Source organism: Misgurnus anguillicaudatus, chromosome 21 (genome assembly GCF_027580225.2).
Source record: "Misgurnus anguillicaudatus chromosome 21, ASM2758022v2, whole genome shotgun sequence".
Lineage (NCBI taxonomy): Eukaryota > Metazoa > Chordata > Actinopteri > Cypriniformes > Cobitidae > Misgurnus > Misgurnus anguillicaudatus.
Window position 1 is genome coordinate 50,340,902 of NC_073357.2, and position 20,906 is coordinate 50,361,807.

At 35.9% G+C, this 20,906-nt stretch overlaps 1 protein-coding gene across 1 annotated transcript in view; it reads right to left on the bottom strand.

Moving 5' to 3' along the window:
- The window catches only part of LOC129449695 (uncharacterized), a 230,165-nt gene that overhangs the window by 75,998 nt on the left and 133,261 nt on the right, over nucleotides 1-20,906 (bottom strand). The window contains exons 7-10 of the mRNA XM_073859333.1: nucleotides 13,162-13,233; nucleotides 9,494-9,610; nucleotides 8,995-9,030; nucleotides 4,101-4,127 (exon numbers count right to left, since the gene is read on the bottom strand). Of these exons, the coding sequence (XP_073715434.1) occupies nucleotides 4,101-4,127; nucleotides 8,995-9,030; nucleotides 9,494-9,610; nucleotides 13,162-13,233 (252 nt within the window). The remainder of the gene's footprint in view (nucleotides 1-4,100; nucleotides 4,128-8,994; nucleotides 9,031-9,493; nucleotides 9,611-13,161; nucleotides 13,234-20,906) is intronic.

Below are 20,906 nucleotides of genomic sequence, written 5' to 3' on the forward strand. Positions count from 1 at the left end.
GTCACATGATCATTCTTTAAAGATGCAACATTGCGTATTATAACCTCGCAGGAACACCTCATATGCACCACTCCCAGTCTCAAGTATAAGGGGCTTTTCTTGCCATTAATGCTTGGATAAGACCCCTGCATCTCTTTTGATAAAAAAAGGCAAGTGTGGAGACTGCAAAATACGTAACCTGCACCCTTCCCCATTTTTTAATTACTCGTCGCAAGAGGAAGAATTTCGTTTTAGTCGCATAATATCAGTTAATGAAAATGCAGTAATTTTGCAATAGTTTGTTTTTCGACGTTTAGAAAATATCGCAAAAGTTTCACGCAAAAAAAACCAGGCTAATGTATGCAATACATAAGTAAGGAATAATTGACGAAAGGGTAAGTATTCTTGAATTAAGTTTTCTTGAATATTTTCAAATAATTCAATGGACCTGAGTCAATTATTCCGCTTTTACCACGTTTACCACACTACAAGACATTGTTCAGATATTTAATTTGAAGATTTTGACAGGTTTTTGTTTTTGAAATGCACTTGTGTATCCCAACTATGAACATGCACTTGTGTTTGCAATAATATAAACAATATGAACAAGTTGTCCAATCAATATATATTTTTTCTTTAGTATTTGTATTAATTTGTTCTTGTTTTATATTATCGTGAATGACACAAAAACAAAACTGGACAAGCAGGCCATCATTTACTGTATTAATTTTCTTATCTTTTGAATTATTTAATTCCTTCTTCATTCATTCTTTTTTAATTTTTTTTTTAAATACCAAAAAAAGCTTTATTTAGTGAAATGAAATACATTGGTTGGCGTAGTGATATGGAACTGTAATGCGGTTGACAGATCTGGAACTATGTGTGAGATTACTGTAGAAAGTTTGTTAACCAATCAAAATAAAGCATTCAACAGCCACATGGTATAAAAAAGTCTACGTGATCTGATGAGAATACGTGTGTATTTTTTACGTATAGAGTGGTTGTACCACACGTACATTTACTTATGTTTTCATACACACTGAAACGTATAATATCTACATATTGACAGGACTAATACATTAATAATTTACATATTAATAGCTTTACAGATGTACAGATTTGTACATATTACTATTCATAATTATTAAAATCGTGAACATTGGCTTGTTTTACTCATATTAATGACATGTTTTCAGTCGACTGTATTTTCTGTATTTTCAGACAGTTTACGCATTTACCTAATGAAATGTTTAATATTAGGTAATATAAGGTAGTATACTTCATATACTCCAGAGAGGACCGAGACTGCAGCACATCATCATTTTAACTACTTTTGGTACTACTTTTGAAATTTTGCAATAGATAAATTATTGTAATTAAAATGGTCTGTCTGTAATGCTTTTAATTTCCAACAGTACATGAATTAAAAAACTGTTTTGTGTGGGTTTAGGGGTAAGACTCTATTAGCGGCGTAAAATATATTATAAAAAGTTCTGGTTCTTCATTCTGATTGGTTGAAACGCGTACTAAGCTATGATAAAATACCCCGGTAAACCCACAGGTTCAGACCGCATTAATAAGTTTAATCATATTTGTAATTTGTCTACAATTGTCCATTTAAGGGCGATATCCAGATGATGTCAATAAATATTGTTGAGTCATCTCGTCAATAAAGAGAAAATGTTCCCTGAGGAGTTTTTACCTCAAATTCATATTTTCGCTTTTATCCACTGGGTGGCGATCTTACCCAACTTAAACACTGACACATTCACTCAACACTAAGGGTGTTTTCACATATACACTGTTTAGGTCGGCCCAAATGACGTGTCGCTCCGAGTACTCTAACGCTCCGGTGCGTTTGGGTCAGTGTGAACACAACAGCCGCACTCGGGTGCGCACTAAACGGCCGCTGTTGCCGAACTCTGGGGCGACCCACCTGTGGTGTGAACACTGCCGGACCTCGGACCGAACCAAATACAGGAAGTTCTCCACATGTTTGAGCCACTGGGCTTCCGTTGTGACGTGAGCCGGGTGTTATATTGTGGGTTAACAACAAACAAGCCAATCTGGTCCGTTGCAGAGAGATTCGCTGTCTCCTTTACGTTTGAGCTGATGATTTTATAAATGCATAGCTGTCCTCCACACACAAATAGTGACATTACGGGCTTTTTAGCAAACGGCTCCGTGAGAAAGGTTTTAATAGAACAGCTACGCAATTTCGCGTTAAAGCAAAGAAACTTCACAAAGACGTGCATTGTTTATCTCCACATCTTGATAGCTGCGCTCTCTCTGTCAGGCTGGTTGTCGTGGAAACGTGGGGGTGGTCATGAGACGGTAAGAGCTGTCAGAGACCAATGACAGCGCTGACCGTTGTCACGTGGTGTACGGTGCGGCATTTCAAGTAAAGTAAAAAATATGTATATGTGAACACGGACCGCACTAACTGAAAAATGATACAATGTATTTTGGTGCGCTCCGAGGCCGCACCAAGGTGCGCACCAACATATGTGAAAACAGCCTAAAACACTGTGTAAGTTTTGATCAGGCTCTGAATCTGATCTCTTACAAAAGTTATTCACAAAAATTGAATTATTTCAGCTTTTAGCTGAAAATTTGAGAGGTGATAAGAGAACAAATGAAGGTAGGATGAAATGGGTTTTTTTTTAAAGCGGATGGTCTGTTCTTTCATTTGATATTTTATGTTTATTTAAAGAAGATAATTTTTCTGTAAGGCATTAAACTAAAACTGGGTGGCAACTTAAAAAAAAAAACGTTGACGGGAAAAGAGTTAGGCATGCTTCCAAGCATATTTGATCAATATTGTTGATTTATGAAAATAAACACCACAGTCTTTAATCGTATTTTCATTGTGTCTTTGGTGTGTCTGTGTTGGTTGGGAACTGCGCTCTGTTTCAGCCACGCTTGATTCTGAGGAACTACTTTGTTTGGCGGAAGAGTTATATTTGTACTAATATAATTACAACTTATTTGTGTTTTATTTTATGAAATCCTGCTATGCATATGAAGTAACTGTTTTATAAAAGCAATAAGCCCCGCGAAGCAGTGGTGTTACAGTGCATTTTATAACAACTAAGGGGGTTTTAGGCACTCCGCTTCACGTCGTACCTAACAACGCCCCTTAGCTGTTATAAAACGCACTGGTAACCCCCTGCTTCTTGGGGCTTATTGCTTTATTAAATGCTCTATTGTTACTAATTCTCCTACAAATTTCTGTCCATTACGTTACAGATACAAAAATAATACATTACATATTTTTTATTTTTGTAAAAAAAGTGTTTGGGTTTGGGGTAAAGTTTGGGTTATAACATTATCAATAAAATGGTTAAAGGGAAATTATACAGCAATCTTATGTATAAAAGATTTGTAAATGTTTTAAGTTTTTTAGCTGTAAAAAGGTAATAATGCTACGATTAAATGTCGCAAATAAGTTTACATTGTACGCTTCAGCATTTATTTAAACATACAAAAAAGTAAGTTTTGTGTTTTTGAAAGTACGTATTAATGCAACCTACAGTATTAACAGTGAGACCAGGCTGAAAGGTTAATGCTTTTATGAGGTTGTGTAGAGAAACAGTCTGTCAGAGATAAAAAAACCCTGTAAACTAAACTTTATCTGATGCCTTTTATCATTTTCCTGTATAAAACAACAGATCTCTCAGTCTGTTTCTATGTTTCAGAACATTACACCAATTTGTTTTCATGTTGTTTTGTACCTCCTTTTTCCATTTCCACTGGTAGATTATTACAGTAATGACTATGATTTATCATCCATTCAAATCTCTACAGGGTTGTTTAACTTATAAACACCCTTATAACTTATGACCAATCCATAAAAAAGCATACTGAATTATCTTTTAATAATTCATAATTCTGTACCAGCCATTTACTGTAATCATTAAAATAACAACTGAATTCTCCATGCTGAAACAGCTTGAGGTATTTCTCTGGTCTTTGCTGGTTTAGTTGGTTTCCCAGCCAGGTTAAGTCCAAAAACCATAAACCATAAAATAAGACCAGCATGATGGTTTGGTGAGACTATAGCAAACTTGTTAATAATTTTTTAAGCAAAGCTGTATAATAGAGAATAACATAAATCATACCTTTAGTCCCGGAGGGCCCTCAGGTCCCTATAAACACAAAAAGACAAACAAACGTTAAAACATGCACCCAACATGCATCCACCCTAGATCCTGGATGAAGAAGGAATCCTGAAAGATGGTGCTGTGCTTTTTCTGCTGAAAAACTAATATGACTGTTTAATGAGGCCTGGATAAAGAAAACTCCTCATGATAACATTCAAAATGTGTTTTCCTTGGCAACCTTCACATTGTGATTTCTCAATATATGAAGCTGAGCACACAACGAGGCAAGCTCTTGGAGCATATCACAATACCCAGGTCCAAAAAGAAAGTCTGCTCAGTTCATCGACCAAACAAACTGATCGGGCAGAGAAGCCAGTCTTATGCAAATCTCTATCTGCATTATCACAAAGCTTTCCCACACCAGATAGATCACATTGTTATGCATCATGGGTCGGGTTGAACACTCATTGAAACCCAGGCCTGTGTGGTGGCAGCAGATGTCTGGCCAGGTGACAAAGGTGGAACAGAGGCACACACAGTAGATGAAATACAAGGCTTGGCCCCGAGATGTGACAGGGCACTATGCCTTCACAATATCATGTCATAGCAGACACATTGCGCCAAATACACACGCTCATCTGGCTTGGCTGGATGTGCGTTTGGCACAGACCAGGCTCCAAAAGCTCTTGTGCTCATGCCCCAGCACGAGGCCTGAGGCCTGCAAGCATCGGGGAGCCTCACGAAGCCTCTGACCACGGCAAAAGATCTGGTGGTATATGTAGCTTAAACTGGCCAAAAAACCCATTTAGACAGGAAGAGTCAGTCCCTCTTTTAAACTTTGTAATGCTATCCCTTTCTACAGGCACACTAATGAATCATTGAGTAATGGATCTTATATTAAACCTCATTATGCTGAGAACTGAAATTTTGTGTGTCGAGGTAAGCTGTCCATTTTTTACCCAACCATGGCTTAAAACAACAAAAGCCAACCAAAGTTGGTATAAATTAATCTAGAAAATGTCCATATTTTACCCAACCATGAATTTAAACAGCCCAGCATTTTCTTTTAAAGAGTATACACATTACATTTACATTTAGCAGATGTTTTTGTCTAAAGCCACTTGGAAAAGTAAGGATAAGAAGCCATCCAAAAAGGCAAAAACTAAAAAAAAGTTTGTTTTTATAGCGTGCATGTAACATGTCATCGCCGTAACAAGTATTTCCAGAAGATATATGCTTTAAGCTGCTTTTTAATATAGTGATGTCCCTTCAGGCAGAGGTGAACTAAACTTTGAAGTTTATATGTGACTCTATTTTAGTGCATTTCATACTCATCCCCTGATTGTAGAGACATTTTGAAAGAAAATTTAAGCAGCATCAATGCTGACAAATTATCCAGTATAAATAAGTCTATGACTAGTCAGCCGCAAAATGAAATATTGACATCCATCAAGGTCGATATATATGAGGCTGCAAGCCATTTATTTTACAAATCTCTCAAGCATCTTAGATATTGTTTTTATTACATCCTCAAATGTCTATAGGCACATCTACAGTAATAATACTTGTATTTCAAATAAGATACTGTTTTTTTTTTTAATCCAATAAAGCTGGATGAAATTATAAAAACATTTCAGTATGCTCCTTAAAATGACACCTTATGAGTAACCACAGCTCAAACTGGTGCTCCACACTTAGCCTTTGCATCAAATTCAAACCGTTTACCTTCCCCTATAAATGCAAACTTTGTGCAAGACTGGAAACCTCTGGAAAGGAGATTCTCATAATTTTCCCCAGAGATCTTATGGCACTGATGATTCGAAATAGATTCCCGCAAATATTTCCTCTTCTCCCATCCATGCACAAAAGTTTAATTCTTCTAACTAGCACCACATGCACTGCATGCTTTTGTAAAATGTGGATTTTTGCATATGTGACATCAGAATCATAGATTTTATTACAATTTAGTTCTGTGTTAGGCAAGCACCTTGAAATGCAATTCTTTTTTCACACACTGAAAAATGTATTGCTTATGTTGTTTCAGAAAATGTACCATACATAACAGTAAAAATGTATAAACCCCCACCCATATGATTAAACGTTCAACTTTATATAACAGTTACTTCCCGATGTGACAACTAGCCCCTATCTACATTATACACATTAAACAGCTAGCAATAATGCTACTTAACTCTTTCCCTGCCAGGTTTTTTAAAGTAGCCTGTCAGCGCCAGCAAATTTTATGATTTCCATAACAGTTTAAAGCCTTCCAGGAAATGTTCTTCCATAAATATATAAATATACATCATATCAAAAGAAAAAACAGACCCTCTGCTTTAAAACAAACAAAAAATCATCTTGTTCTCTTTTTATCACCTCTCAAATGTGGGTAGGTTTCTTCAAAAATACCAAATTTGAACAAAAAGCTAAAAGTTAGCGATCAGCAGGGACAGACAGAATCTGCTGACTTTTGCATTTTCTGCTTGAATTTTTGGGGAAAATCTGCAGAATGATTTTAAATGTTTTAAAAAATATATTAGAGAATTTAAGCTGTAAATATTACAAAACTGTATGTAAAATAATTACTTTTTAAAGGCTTACAATGAAAATGAATACACCAAACCAATGAGTCCTCTGAATTAAAATGGACCAACATGAACCAAATAATGTGCATGTCAAAATAGAATTATAGTTTGTATATAAAATTACATATAAAGAGCTTGGTTCCAAAACACAATAAACGCCTTTTTTATGAGTTACCACCAAAATCAGTATTGTATCAGGTCAGTATCAAAAAGTAAATTCTTAATTTAAGCAAAATCCGATATCAGCTATGTTATTCTGTTATCTTTTCTCCATTTTTTCCCAAAACGCGATAAACGCCACTCCCCCTTCTCTGCAATAAATCCGCTCAACAAATCACAGCGCACCATTCCACGCATTGTAAACAATAACGGTGGCACGTTACATACACACGGAATCCTAGTTTTTCTCATCTACTTTGTACTTCGTGATCAACATATAAACAAAAACAAAATGCTACTTTTGATGGCTTTGATAAACCTGTGGTGGTTTTCTGTGGCGGGAAAGAAACGCAAGCCATCAAAATCTAATAATTTACGTAAGAGGCACTCGGGCGATGAAAAATTCTCACAGGACAGCATGAAGTTTCTGTCATGCTGACACATTGATCCCAGGGGATCTTATGAAAAACTTAATTTTACTCAAACCATTATTTTACTCAAAGTCAATGAAAATCGAGCAGGACCAAAACTGATTGCTGTCAAAAAAGTTTTTAATTTTATTATAACCTAAAGATGCTATGTGAAAGTTTGTAACAGAAAAAATCATCTTGTCACTTTCTTGGTATAGAAAACACGTTTTTAGTCAAAATGGATTTATTGCGTTATGGAACCAAACTCTTCATATATTATTGTTTATAGTGTTATATATTATAGCAAAATAAAGCTTGTGTTAATATGTTCTCATTATGAATTTACCACGTATAAAGATAATTTCATCATTTTAAAAGCAATGTAAACTTTATATTAAACATAACAAGAGCATTTGTCTTGTGAACGGATTTGAAATGATAATGTGCTGACTGTTGCGCGTCACATAGACGACAAAGTCAAGTGAGATCTGCTTAACTCAGCGGTAAGTTTTTTTAATCTCAAATATCAAATGGTTCATGCTCTCTATCATTAAAAACGGTCAAAGCAAACTGCATACGGAGGGTTAATGTACTTGTCAATTACAGCTCACAAACGCGCAGGATAGGCTATGTATGTGTGCTTGTTGTCAATGACGGCTACTGCTCACAAACACGCTCAAGCATGGGGTATGTGTGCTTGTCAATGACGGGCATTAAATCCGGGGGAATTCCGCAGATTTTTCAGTGGAAATCTGCAGGCGGGGATTCCGTTTGTGCTTGGCGATCAGACTCAGAATTATGATCAAAACATACACGGAGATTTTACTGTTGCTGAATCAGTGGATGCTTAAGTGTTTTATGAGTTTGGTAAGAGCGCCACCTTGTGGATAATAACGTAAATTTAGATTGTCGTGGAAACTCGTCAAAGAAGCGTCATTGGCAGGGAAGAGTTTCTCTTAAATGACGAGATACCTGTAACTTATCAATGGCGGGGAAAAAATAATATAATAAGAATATCTTATAAACACCAACTTTCTATACTTAATAATGGCACCTTTATATTCTTGCGAAAAATTATATAGTTAAAAATGGGCAGTAATTGGACAAACACAAAGAAGTGTCTTATTAACTTTTAAGTAGAATGATTTAGATTATTAATATATGAAAATAATAATTTTTATATGAGTTCATGAAATGAGGCTATGAATATGTCAGCTCTAATAAATCAGTATTATAAAACAGAACTTAAGTTAGTAGGAGTGCTCTAAATGAGAGACAGCTTTCCGAGTAATAACAATCATTTCCAAAATGACTTTACACGGGTGACAAAAAAGGATCTGAACATAATTACTCAGGAACAGCATAAACCTTGTAAAATAGTCACAGAATGATGGCGTGCAGAAACTGTGACAACACATCATTTTTTCCACAAACCATATGGTCCTCCTTTTATTTCCCTGAACAGATGTGGCAGCTCTTTATTCACCGTTTGTGTTATAAAAGTGGTTTAATGGGTCAAGAAAGAGGCCTTTAGTGATCAATTAGCACTACATTCATTATTATAATCAAAACCTTTCAAAGACACCCATGATCTGCTATAAATAAATGTAATTAAAAACAATCCTGTAGGCCACTTCTGACTCACGACACAAATAACTTACAGCAACAAACCAAATCACTTTAAATAAGCATTTAGTAACTGTAACTTTATAAAAGAGGATGTTTAATCCTATAGATATAATAGATTAAGGCACTTACCATTGGACCAGTCTCGCCTGGACTTCCAGGGTCTCCCTGTAAAATGCAAGATAAGCAGAGATGAATGATTTCTATAAAAGCTATTCTTCGTGAGTCTTGGTACACAATTCAGACATATTCTTCTACCATTTAAAAAGCAATACATTTATAGGACAATGTTTCTATCACAAACACACAACATGCACATTGTTATATCACAATTTTATCAGTTTTTATATTTCTACACTTTTATCTTGCTCCAACAGAAGAGTTGAATGTCTGGTTAAAGTTTTTATGATCAGTGAGTCTTCTGCTTTTATCTCTCGGTAACAAGGCACATAAAAAGCACAAGTCCATATATATTGTTTCACATATGGAAATGGTTGCCTTTAGTAATGGATATCAATTGGTAGAGAACAGACTAATTTTTATAAGTCTTACAAGAGCAGACATTGGTTCATGTGAACCATGTGAGTTCCTACATAGCCACTATGGAAATCTTGTATTTGTAGATACTTACTGAAAGCCCTGGGACTCCCCTAGGACCATCTTTCCCTGTGTCCCCTGGGGGACCCCGTGGGCCAGGGGGGCCCGGAGGCCCAGGAGGTCCCGGGGGCCCCGCTTGTCCTTGGTCACCCTATGGAAATAATATCGCACACGTCAGAAAGTTTGAAAATAATGCAGACAAATAAATAAAGTAAACATTCAGTCTTATGGTAGAGATATCACATAGTTCAGAAAAGAAATATAAAGATGAAGAACTATCATTGAGGAAGAACATGGTGAGGGAGGGCTATTCTACTGTATCTTGTAGTAAAGTTTTATATATATATGTACTGTAATGTTGTACTTGAGAATTTCCCATCACAATTTTGCAGCCTACAGTAATTGCTTTTAATTGTTTCCAGACTCGCCCCTACCCCGCCAACGTTTCAAGCAAAGAGCATGAATCATATTTATCAACACGTAGAGTTCATTCAATCAAATCACTCACACTGGTTGTGATGGGGAACAGAAGAATCTGTCGCTCCGTATTTAGCGTAACAATAACATTTGTGATTTATATTTCATTTGGTTTCCAGTTTAGTTATTCTCTGAATTTTCTCTGTTGACAGACAACCCATGCTCAATAATGTGCTGTTTATTCATGTGTGAAATGTCACAGCCACACAAAGACTCTAAACCGCATCTTTTCTTTGATTTTAAACATGTGCAAACATTTAAACACTACTTTATATTTACAGTAGCTACAGTATACTGTATACAGTGGCCTCAAATGTGTAAATATTTAAGCCATATTTACAGTATGTAAACTGTAAAAAATGCTGCCCTAAATTAGAAGTTAAAGTTAGTTGAAGTCATTTCAACCTAATATTTTAAATTTTGACTGATTTTTTTATGTGAGTCGAGTTGCTACTTAGAAAAAAAAATTGCTTAACTTAATTTGATAAGTAACGTAAAGCATATGTTGATATGTATTTTATTCAATTGCATTACTGTAGGCAACAAAATTGGTCTCTCTCAGAATGAACACCACTTAATTTTTCTATGCATTTTTGCTGCTACTTTACTTTTTACTTCACTTTAATGACTTTAACATACAGGACCCAAGGTAAATGTACTGTACACTATAAGAAAAAATTGTGAGAAAATGCTAACCCAGTCTCACGCAGTTACGTATTAATAGCACGAAGTGTGAAAATCGTGCAATACATATTCCAAATTCCACTTTGGCGTGCATATAATACGCCAGTCCTTCCCATTCACTTAAACGGTGCATCTTTTTTTGTCGTTTTATTTATTGGTTTCTCAAACTTTTTGCTATTTTTTTTACCATTTTCGCTTGGGTTTAGGGTTAGAACAACTTGTTGTTATATTAAAATTACATCCTAACCCAAACCCCAACTCCAAGCGACCATGGCTTAAATATGGACAAAAACATGGAGAAACCATATTAAATAACCTCATTAAGCAAATCTAAAATCTAACCCTAAACCCAAGTGAAAATGGTTTAAAAAATTGAGAAACCAATAAATAAAACGACAAAAAAAGATGCACCGTTTAAGTGAATGGGAAGGACTGGCGTATCATATGCACGCCAAAGTGGAATTTGATGTATGTATTGCACGATTTTTACACTTCGTGCTATTTATACGCATCTACATGAGACTGGGTAGGAAAATGCTCCCTAGCTGTCACTGGGGAGGTACCCTTTCCGAAATGTACCTAAAGAGTTCTTATTAGTACCTGTGAGGTACATATTGGTTCCAAAAAGTGCATATTAGTACCTCAAAGGTACATAATGGTACCAAATGTATTTAGGCACATCTGTACCTAAATGGTACACGTTAAGGCATTTTAAAGGGTACTGTCACAGTGACAATATTTTTCGGGTAGTGTTCAGAAACATTAACTATGGACGTTTGAAAACCATAGTGTCCAAAAATCCAAAACATACATTCATTGGTATCCATTTTTTATAGTTTCCAAGTTGAAAACACTTTTTTGTGATATGTTTGACTCGAAAAGTGTGCAATCTTTATAAAATAAATAATGTGCTGATTTAAATGCAGTGACATTTATACATTGTACATGTGGCTTAACTCATTCCCCGCCACTGACAATTTATCTCGTCAATTAAAGGATTAGTCCATTTTTTTTTAAATCTAGATAATTTACTCACCACCATGTCATCCAAAACGTTGATGTCTTTCTTTGTTCATTCGAGAAGAAATTGTGTTTCATTGAGGAAAACATTCCAGGATTTTTCTCATTTTAATGGACTTGGATGGACCCCAACACTTAACAGTTTTAATGCAGTTTAAAATTGCAGTTTCAAAGGACTCTAAATGATCCCAAACTAGGCATAAGAGTTTTATCTAGCGAAACGATTGTCATTTTTTGACAAGAAAAATAAAAAATATGCACTTTTAAACCACAACTTCTCATCTATATCCGGTCCTGTGACGCGTCAGCGCGACCTCACGCAATATGTCATCACGTCAAGAGGTCACGGATGACGTATGCGAAACTAGGCCCCAGTGTTTACAAGTGTAGAGAAAGAGGACCGTTTTGACGTTTTTGTATGTCGAATGATACTAATTAATGTCTTTGTGTCAGTTTATTGTTTAAAATGGTCCCAAATATGCGTTTCATATATGTAACATATTACCTTTCCACGTCATTACGCAACTACGTGAGGTCGTGCTGGCTCGTCACACAGCCGGAGGAAGAAGAGAAGTTGTGGTTTAAAAGTGCACATTTTTTTATTGTTCTTGCCAAAAATGACAATCGTTTCGCTAGATAAGACCCTTTTTGGGATCGTTTAGAGTCCTTTGAAACTCTATTGAAACTGCAATTTTTTAAACTGTTATGTGTTGGTGTCCATTAAAGTCCTGGAATTGAGAAAAATCCTGGAATGTTTTCCTCAAAAAACATAATTTCTTCTCGACTGAACAAAGAAAGACATCAACATTTTGGATGACATGTTGGTAAGGAAATTATCTGGATTTTTTAAAGAAAATTGACTAATCCTTTAAGACTAAACATTTGCCTGAAAAAAAACGTGTTCCTGATGAGCTTTTATGGTAATCTGTAATCACTAGATGTCGTTCTTACCCAATTGATAAAAAAACAGAAGCAAAAAATTATTTATAAATTTTACACTCCGTGTACGTTTTGATAATCATTCTGAATCTGATCTCTAACAAAATTCCTTTACAAATATGCAATTATTTCAGCTTTTTGCTCAAAGTTTTTTTTAATTTTGAAGAAAAATACTCATATTTAAGAGTTTATAAACAGAGAAAAAGTTTTAGTTTTTTTAACATTTTGTTTGTTTGTTTGAAAGCAGAGGGCCTGGATTTTCATAGGATATATTTGTATGTTTATATATTTTTAGAAGAAAATTTTCCTAGAAGGCATTTTGGGAAACTTTTGTGAAAATCACAAAAAATGCTGGCGGGCAACTTTAAAAAAAGGTTGGCAGGGAATGAGTTAAGCTTTCAAAAACTTTTTGAGCCACTCTATACTGTAAAGCTAATCTTAAAAAATCATATTAAAGATTAATTTATTGACTAATTTCTTAGTAGTACATCTAAAAGTTGAAGATTAGAGAACAAATGATGGGTGGGAGAGTAACAGCCCAGTCTGGTGAAGTAATGAAAAAGAAACATGGACAAGCACTACCTTAATGAGTCGACGTTTAATGAGTTGCTGATCAGCAGAAAGAAAGCCATGATTGATCTTAGGGAAGACCATCTGAGCAGGTGTGTGAGGTCAAAAGAGGTCGGAGATCAAAGGTGAGAGAGGTTGGAGAGGAGAGAGTTGCACGAGGTCCCGGAAGGAGAAAGGAAATAAAAAGGTACAACATTAGATTAGAATAAATAAGAGTCGGAGGACCCGCAGCAATGCCTTCATGCATCGGTAAAAACTGACAGTTCTCCTGGTGGCAACAACGGAAGTCTCAATTGCATATGGCAGCAAACCCTGTAATTACCACCGTATGGGCGCTGAGACTCCGCAAGGGCCAACCCAAAAAAACATGTCTACTTCTACTGAATAAAGGCACTGTCAGTCACAGTTCATCCTTTCAAGCCGAGGCAGACTCGTGAATCTGCACACACTGAAAATTTCCAGATTTATTTATCCGTCTCTTATTGAGATATTTAAAGAGTCCCACTTGTAATTGAGAAACAAAATAATTCTGTCACTGCCGATTTAAATATCACAAAAGAAAGACCGGCTTATTATATGAATATAATTCTGAACATTTAAGCAGGTGGTGAAAGAATCATACATTCAAGGGTGGAGGCGGATTTGTGGTGAACCAAGGGTATCTGCTCTGAATCTTGCCACTGTATGTAGTTCACCATCTTGAGTTTTTCCATTTGTAAAATCCAAACAGACACTGTCCAGACTTTTCGGTGGTTAGAAAACCTGAATCTTGTTTGTAATTAATCACACATCACTGGTTTATTAGGGGAATAACAGTTGCCCTGCTGTGAATTCATGCATTCCTGTCACCACACTGCATAATGACACCCCTGGAAATGGGAAAGTTGGTTGCTTGGGGTTATAATGAGTGCTAGTACGTTTTGATTGGTTGGACCGAATTTATCAAACACAATTATGTTTGGGCCAAGTCTGTCACTTCATAGGGACAAATGCTCTGTTGATATATCTCAGTGTGTGTGCCGTCCATAGAGTCTGCCTGAGCCGTTTGACCGCGCCAACAAACCTTCACAGTCAGGATTTGATTGCTGTGCAATGCAGCCAGACTGGGTGGACCAGGAAGTCCCTGGAGACAAACAGCACAAAAATGGCACAATACAAACACAAGCACAAGGCATGACAATAAAAGCCACTTACTCCAAAGAACCAGAGTGCATGAACCTGAAGTTTAAACAAACTGTTCGTCTATTTGACAAAATGACTTACACACACACAAGAGTTTTAAGATGCTGATAGCATTTCAGGTAACACTTTACAATAAGGTTGGTTTTATTAAAGGAAAACACCACTGTTTTTCAATATTTTATTATGTTTTTACCTCAACTTAGACAAATTAATACATACCTTTATTTTTCAATGCGTGCACTCAATCTTTGTACAGCATGTCGTAAATGTGTTAGCATTTAGCCTAGCCCCATTCATTCTTTAGGATCCAAACAGTGATGAATTTAGAAGCCACCAAACACGTCCATGTTTTTTCTATTTAAAGACTGTTGAGTAAGTTACACCAGTAAGTATGGTGGCACAAAATAAAATGCGATTTTTTTAAGTGGATAAAAATGTAAACTATATTGTATGGCGGAAGAGCACTTAGTTTGCAGCACTTCGACCTCGGCATGCAGTAACATCATAACTCCTGACTACTCCCCCTCTCGCTCAACTTCTGTCAATATTATTGCACCTGAGGTCGAAGTGCTGCAAACTAAGTGCTTTTCCGCCATACAATATAGTTTACATTTTTTCGCTTAAAAAAATTGCAATGTTTTATTTTGTGCCACCATACTTACTCGTTTAACTATTCATGTAACAGTCTTTAAATAGGGAAAACATGGAAGTGTTTGGTGGCTTCTAAATTCATCCTTGTTTGGATCCTGAATGAATGAATGGGGCTAAGCTAAATGCTAACACATTTACAACACGCTGTACAAAGATTTAGTCAAGCATTGAAAAAAGATAGGTATGTAGTAATTTGTCTAAGTTGAGGTAGGAACATGGTGAAATGTTGAAGAACGGTGGTGTTTTCCTTTAACAATAGTTAAAAAAAATGCTCCTGCCTCATTTATAAAATGCTGCGTATAAAAACCATCCTACGATCATTTAACAAAAATGCGTACGTGTGATTCAGAAAACACGCGTACCCCTTTCAAATCTATAAATCGCAAATGAACTTAAACTTGTGCGCAGCCGATTTCAGTTTCAGTTCTCCGCCTTTAAACGATGCGTAATTAATGTCAGACATATAAAAGAGCGCTTGTCAATGTTTAAACCCAATTTCGAGCAGCAAGAATGGCTTATATTTCCAAAAACCTGCAACAATCGGACAAGCAAAAGTGCGTACGTCTGCTCAGCCCCTGACATGTTTTTATAAATATGGACTTTGCCGTGGATTATTGCGTACGCACACTTTACGATCAAATCTGTGCGTACGCACGCTTTATAAATGAGGCCCCTGGGCTTTTTCATCCCAAACCCAACCCGTTGGGTTGTAGTTTAACCTTTGCTGGTTAGTTTCAACCCAAAATCCTGGGTTGTTTTAACCCATTGTTGGGTCAAATATAAACATTTTCTGGGTTAATTTAACCCAATGGCTAGGTTCGCCCTGCATTTACTAATGTTAACAAATACAATTTTACTGTAAAGTATTACTGCATTTCATTTCAGCAATGTACTTATCCAAATAGAAATACTATATAGCTATTTTTACTCTTTGGATTTGTGCTCTTATTCTTAAATTGTGCCAATATCCTTAAAGGGGACTGAAAATCTGAATTTTTCCATGTTTAAGTGCTATAATTGGGTCCCGTGCTTCTAGAAAATGTGTAAAAGAACAACCCAGTAACTTAGCTTTGGTAAACCATTCTCTGCAAGCATGTAAAAAATAGGTAATTGAAATTTGGCTCTCCTTGTGATGTCAGAAGGGGATAACACCGCCCCTTAATCTGCCCTATCCAACCACAAAACTGCACTTAGGTGCAGAGATCAGCTTATTTGCATTTAAAAGGGCGCACCCAAAAATGGCACAAAAAAAGTATAGTGAAATGTCCCATTTAAATCCAAACAATATTATTTATAGTTTAGGATTTGCTATTTGACTCAAAATGCTAAAAACCCTAATTGCTGAATGTTTGGTAAATATGTATATATTCCCCCCTAATGATAATGATTATTGGTAAATACTTGATGGAACAATTAAAAAATATTTATTAGTATAAAAAAACATGCACAGAAAAAAACATCTTTCCATCCTGCATAATGCGGAAAGTAATTGGAATTGTATGCCTCATTTAAAATATGGAAGTGAAGGAAAACGCTTCTGTTTTGGTACTCAAGCAAACAAAATACACTCACAAAACAAAGTAGTGATAACTTTGAGTAATGTGACTTTTAAATGATATAGTGCAGCATAAAGTGAAAATAAAACAGACACCCGTAAAGATATCTGGGAATAGTTGCTGAACGCAATTCTCCATATAGTATAAACTTCCTGAGTTACAAAGTGCCCCTGCCAGGATGCCTCCTCTATTTCATCCCTGTTTGTTTAACCATAAGTCTGATCAATTTGTACGGAGACAGTAAGATTTAATACTGATCTCTTCTACCTTTTACAAAATTCCTGTGGTTAAAATAATCCAGCCACTATCCTGGTTACCATTTTGCAATAGTCGGTTCAGTTGTAAACATGCACGTGTTATACGCTTCAACTGTTGGAAAGACAAAGAAATGTCTGACATAAGAGCCTACCAAATAATATTTGATAAATCATTTCATCAAAACAAGAAAATAAGGCATGCAGATTGTTTGCCAGACTCATTCACTGCATTTGGGTTTGTAAATACTTTGTAGTCACAAGGACATGGGTGAGAACAGCAGCGGTTTGCAAATTGTTCTGTTTGGCTGCATGAGATGTTTTGTATTGTTGTGGGTTTTTATGTAATTCTGTGCCTGAAGCTAAATGAATGTAATCGTAGAAACTTAATGGGCTTTGAGTCCAAAATGACAACAAACAAAAGTGTACCAGCGAACACGCCGCTCAAAGCCAACAGACTTTCCACTCATGAATATTCTAATGTGATAACATACAAAATGCACCAACAACTCAAATTTGTTTGAATATTTAGTGTTTAAAGCATTATAACATTTTCACAAAATCATTGGCAATACTCCCTGTTAACCTTTGTAGTGAATAAATGAATCAAGTGGCAGGCAAAAAACCCTGCACACCTGTGGCAATTATTAAGATCTTTAAAAATGCATAACGAGCGTGAGAAAATGAAGACCACACAGCACCTTCAATAGACCAACTACAGCACTAATTCAACATAATGATGACACACAGCGCTGGTGGCAACATGTGTATTTGTCACGGCTGTGAATGTTTTATTTACTATTTATCCACTCTTTGACCCTGTGACCCCCTTTAGCATGGTAAATGTGGCTTTTGACAGTTATTACCCTGACATATGTGCAATGGGGTGAAATAAGCCTTGCAGTTTAATGGCTTTAACCACACTGTTGAATGCAATTTAACATGAATCCATGCAATTCAATAGGAAGATGGTAGCGTTATAGTCAGTGTATAACTGTTGACTAAAAATATTTCCATTAAAACTGGACATTCTTTGGGCACCTTACCAATACGTACTTTATTTCCTATTGGCTGGATTATGTTTCTTACACTGTGAGTTGTTTCAACCAAAAGTTGGGTCAAATATAGACATTTTCTAGGTCAATTTAAATCAACTGTCTGTATTATTATACTCATGTTTTACTCAACCATGGGCTGAAACAACCCAGCATTTTATAGAGTAAAATAATTTTTCATCTTACTTGTGAGTCAGTCTGTGAAAACCCAGCTAAAGTCATTAACGGTTTTCTACATAATATCATCCTACATAATGTAAAGAACATTGTGTTGACACCCCACTTTTTTCCAAATTATGCTCATTTTCCAGCTCCCCCTAAGTCAAACATCCGATTTCCACCTTCCCGGAATCCATTAAGCTGATCTCCAGGGGTCCAACTTACAAAACTGTCCGTAAGATAGTTACTAAAAGTCTACGTACGCAGAAAAGCCAAAAATGGCATACGCCAAAAAATATTAAGACTTATAAAACAAAGCAGTGTTCTCTTTATAAATCACAGATCACATGTGAGTGTGTGTACACGAATCATTCTCAGATCCCACCCTGCAAGCCCATTTTACCTTTAAGTTTGTTTTTTATAGATCACAGCCTTTGCGTGGGAACTGGCGTACGCACGTTTCCAGCCCCGTTTTGTGCATATGCACGCTTTATAAATGAGACCCCTGGTCCGGCGGTACCACTTTTAGCATAGCTTTGCATAATCTATTGAATCTGTTTCCACCAGACCATTAGCATCGCTCTAAGAAATAACCAAAAAGTTTCGATATTTTTCCTATAAAACTTGACTCTTCTGTAGTTACGTCGTGTACTAAGACCGACAGAAAATTAAAAGCTGCGATTTTCTAGGCCGATATGACTAGGAACTATACTCTCATTCTGGTGCAATAACCAAGGACTTTGCTGCCGTATCATGGCTGCAGGAGGCACAATGATTTACGCACTGCCCGAAAAAGTGTCCCCTTGGTAACTTTTAATTGCAGAGGACTATTTTCATTGCATAATATCATTGCGATGTAATGACAACAGTCAAGTTTATTAAGGAAAAATATCGAAACTCTTTGGTTATTTTTAGCGTGATGCTAATGGTTTTATCAGATTCAATGGATTATGCTAAGCTATGCTAAAAGTGGTAACGCCAGACCCGTAGATCAGCTGAATGGATTCCAAAACTGTAAAAATCAAATGTTTAACTCTAGGGGAGCTAGAAAATTAGCATATTTTCAAAATAAGTGGAGTGTGCCTTGTCATGTCAAAAATTGACATCAATGTACTGAAATCAAACTTTGATGCTTCTAATCTATATGCAGATTATGAGAATTTAGCCTGTATTTCACAGACATCTATTTCTCTAGTTGATCATGAACATAAAAACTTTGATGTGCAAATATGCTATCAAAGTGGATAATTAATTTAGGCCATAATCACTATAAACCATAGGGTTCAACAGTGGGTGCAGGGCCCCTAGGGGGTCTGTGGTGGTATTTTCCAACAAATATTGTTTAAATTCAAAATATTTTTGGGAAAAATTTAATTAGGCATCAAACTAAAGGAAATAATAGGCTCATTTAAAAAAATAAAACTTGATAAATTCAAAGGTTCACACATTGAAAGCTATTCAGCACATTAAAAATGTTATGAATGTTAACAGTATGTGACTGTGTATACCTAAAAATATAATTTGGATATGTAACCATCATAACAATGTATGTATATCCAGTCCTAATTTGATACATATACTGGGGATCCCTGCTCTTCCTCTTTAAAGGGTTAAAAGATAAAAAAATCCATATAATTTACTCACCACCATGTCATCTAAAATGTTGTTGTCTTTCTTTGTTCAGTCAAGAAGAAATTATGTTTTTTGAGGAAAACATTCCAGGATTTTTCTCATTTTAATGGAGTTTAGTGGACCCCAACACTTAACAGTTTTAATGCAGTTTAAAATTGCAGTTTCAACGCAGCTTCAAAAAACTCTAAACGATTTCAAACGAGGCATAAGGGTCTTATCTAGTGAAACAATTGTCGTTTTTGGCAAGAAAAACAAAAAATATGCACTTCCAAACCACAACTTCTCTTCTTCCCCCTGCTGTGTGACAAACCAGCGCAACCTCACGTAATTGCGTAATTACGTGGAAAGGTCACATGTTATATATATGAAACGCACATTTGCAGACCATTTTAAACAATAAACTGACACAAAGACATTAATTAGTATCATTCGACATACAACAACATCGGAACGGTCCTATTTCTCCACACATGTAAACACTGGGGCGTAGTTTCGATACGTCATCCGTGACCTCTTGACGTGATGACGTATTACGTGAGGTCGCGCTGGCGCATCACATGACCGGAGATAGACGAGAGGTTGTAGTTTAAAAGTGTATATTTTTTATTTTTCTTGCCAAAAATGACAATCGTTTCGCTAGATAAGACCCTTATGCCTCGTTTGAGATCGTTGAGAGTCCTTTGAAACTGCAATTGTAAACTGCATTAAAACTGTTAAGTATTGGGGTCCATTTAAGTCCATTAAAATGAGAAAAATCCTGGAAGGCAATCCTGGAAAGACAACAACATTTTGGATGACATGGTGGGGATTTTTTTTTTAAATGGACTAATCCTTTAACCAATGGGTCCTTTACATGAAAAAGGTTGAAGACCTCTGCTCTAAAATAACAATCTAAACTAGAAACATGCGAAAATTACTGATCATGAATTTTTCTAGTAAACAATTTCCACTTACAGTAATTACCAAAATATAGTGGGATTGCTTACTAAATAAAATTTACAAGCATGAAAGATGTTCGCCCGTGAAACGTGGTAAATTAGCACAAGAAATAAAGTTTTGCTATGAAAGCTTGAGTGGCCAACCATCAAATACAGCTGACAGCATCAGATTAACATCATTACGGTTGTATTCAAAAAGTTAACCTGCTCCCATTTGAGCTGTGACCCGGTTAAAGTCTGCCCAAGATGATGATGGACACAGAAAAAATTCACCAAATTAAAGAGAAAGATCAGAAAAGGAAAAAGCACATAATGAAACAAACTTCATAG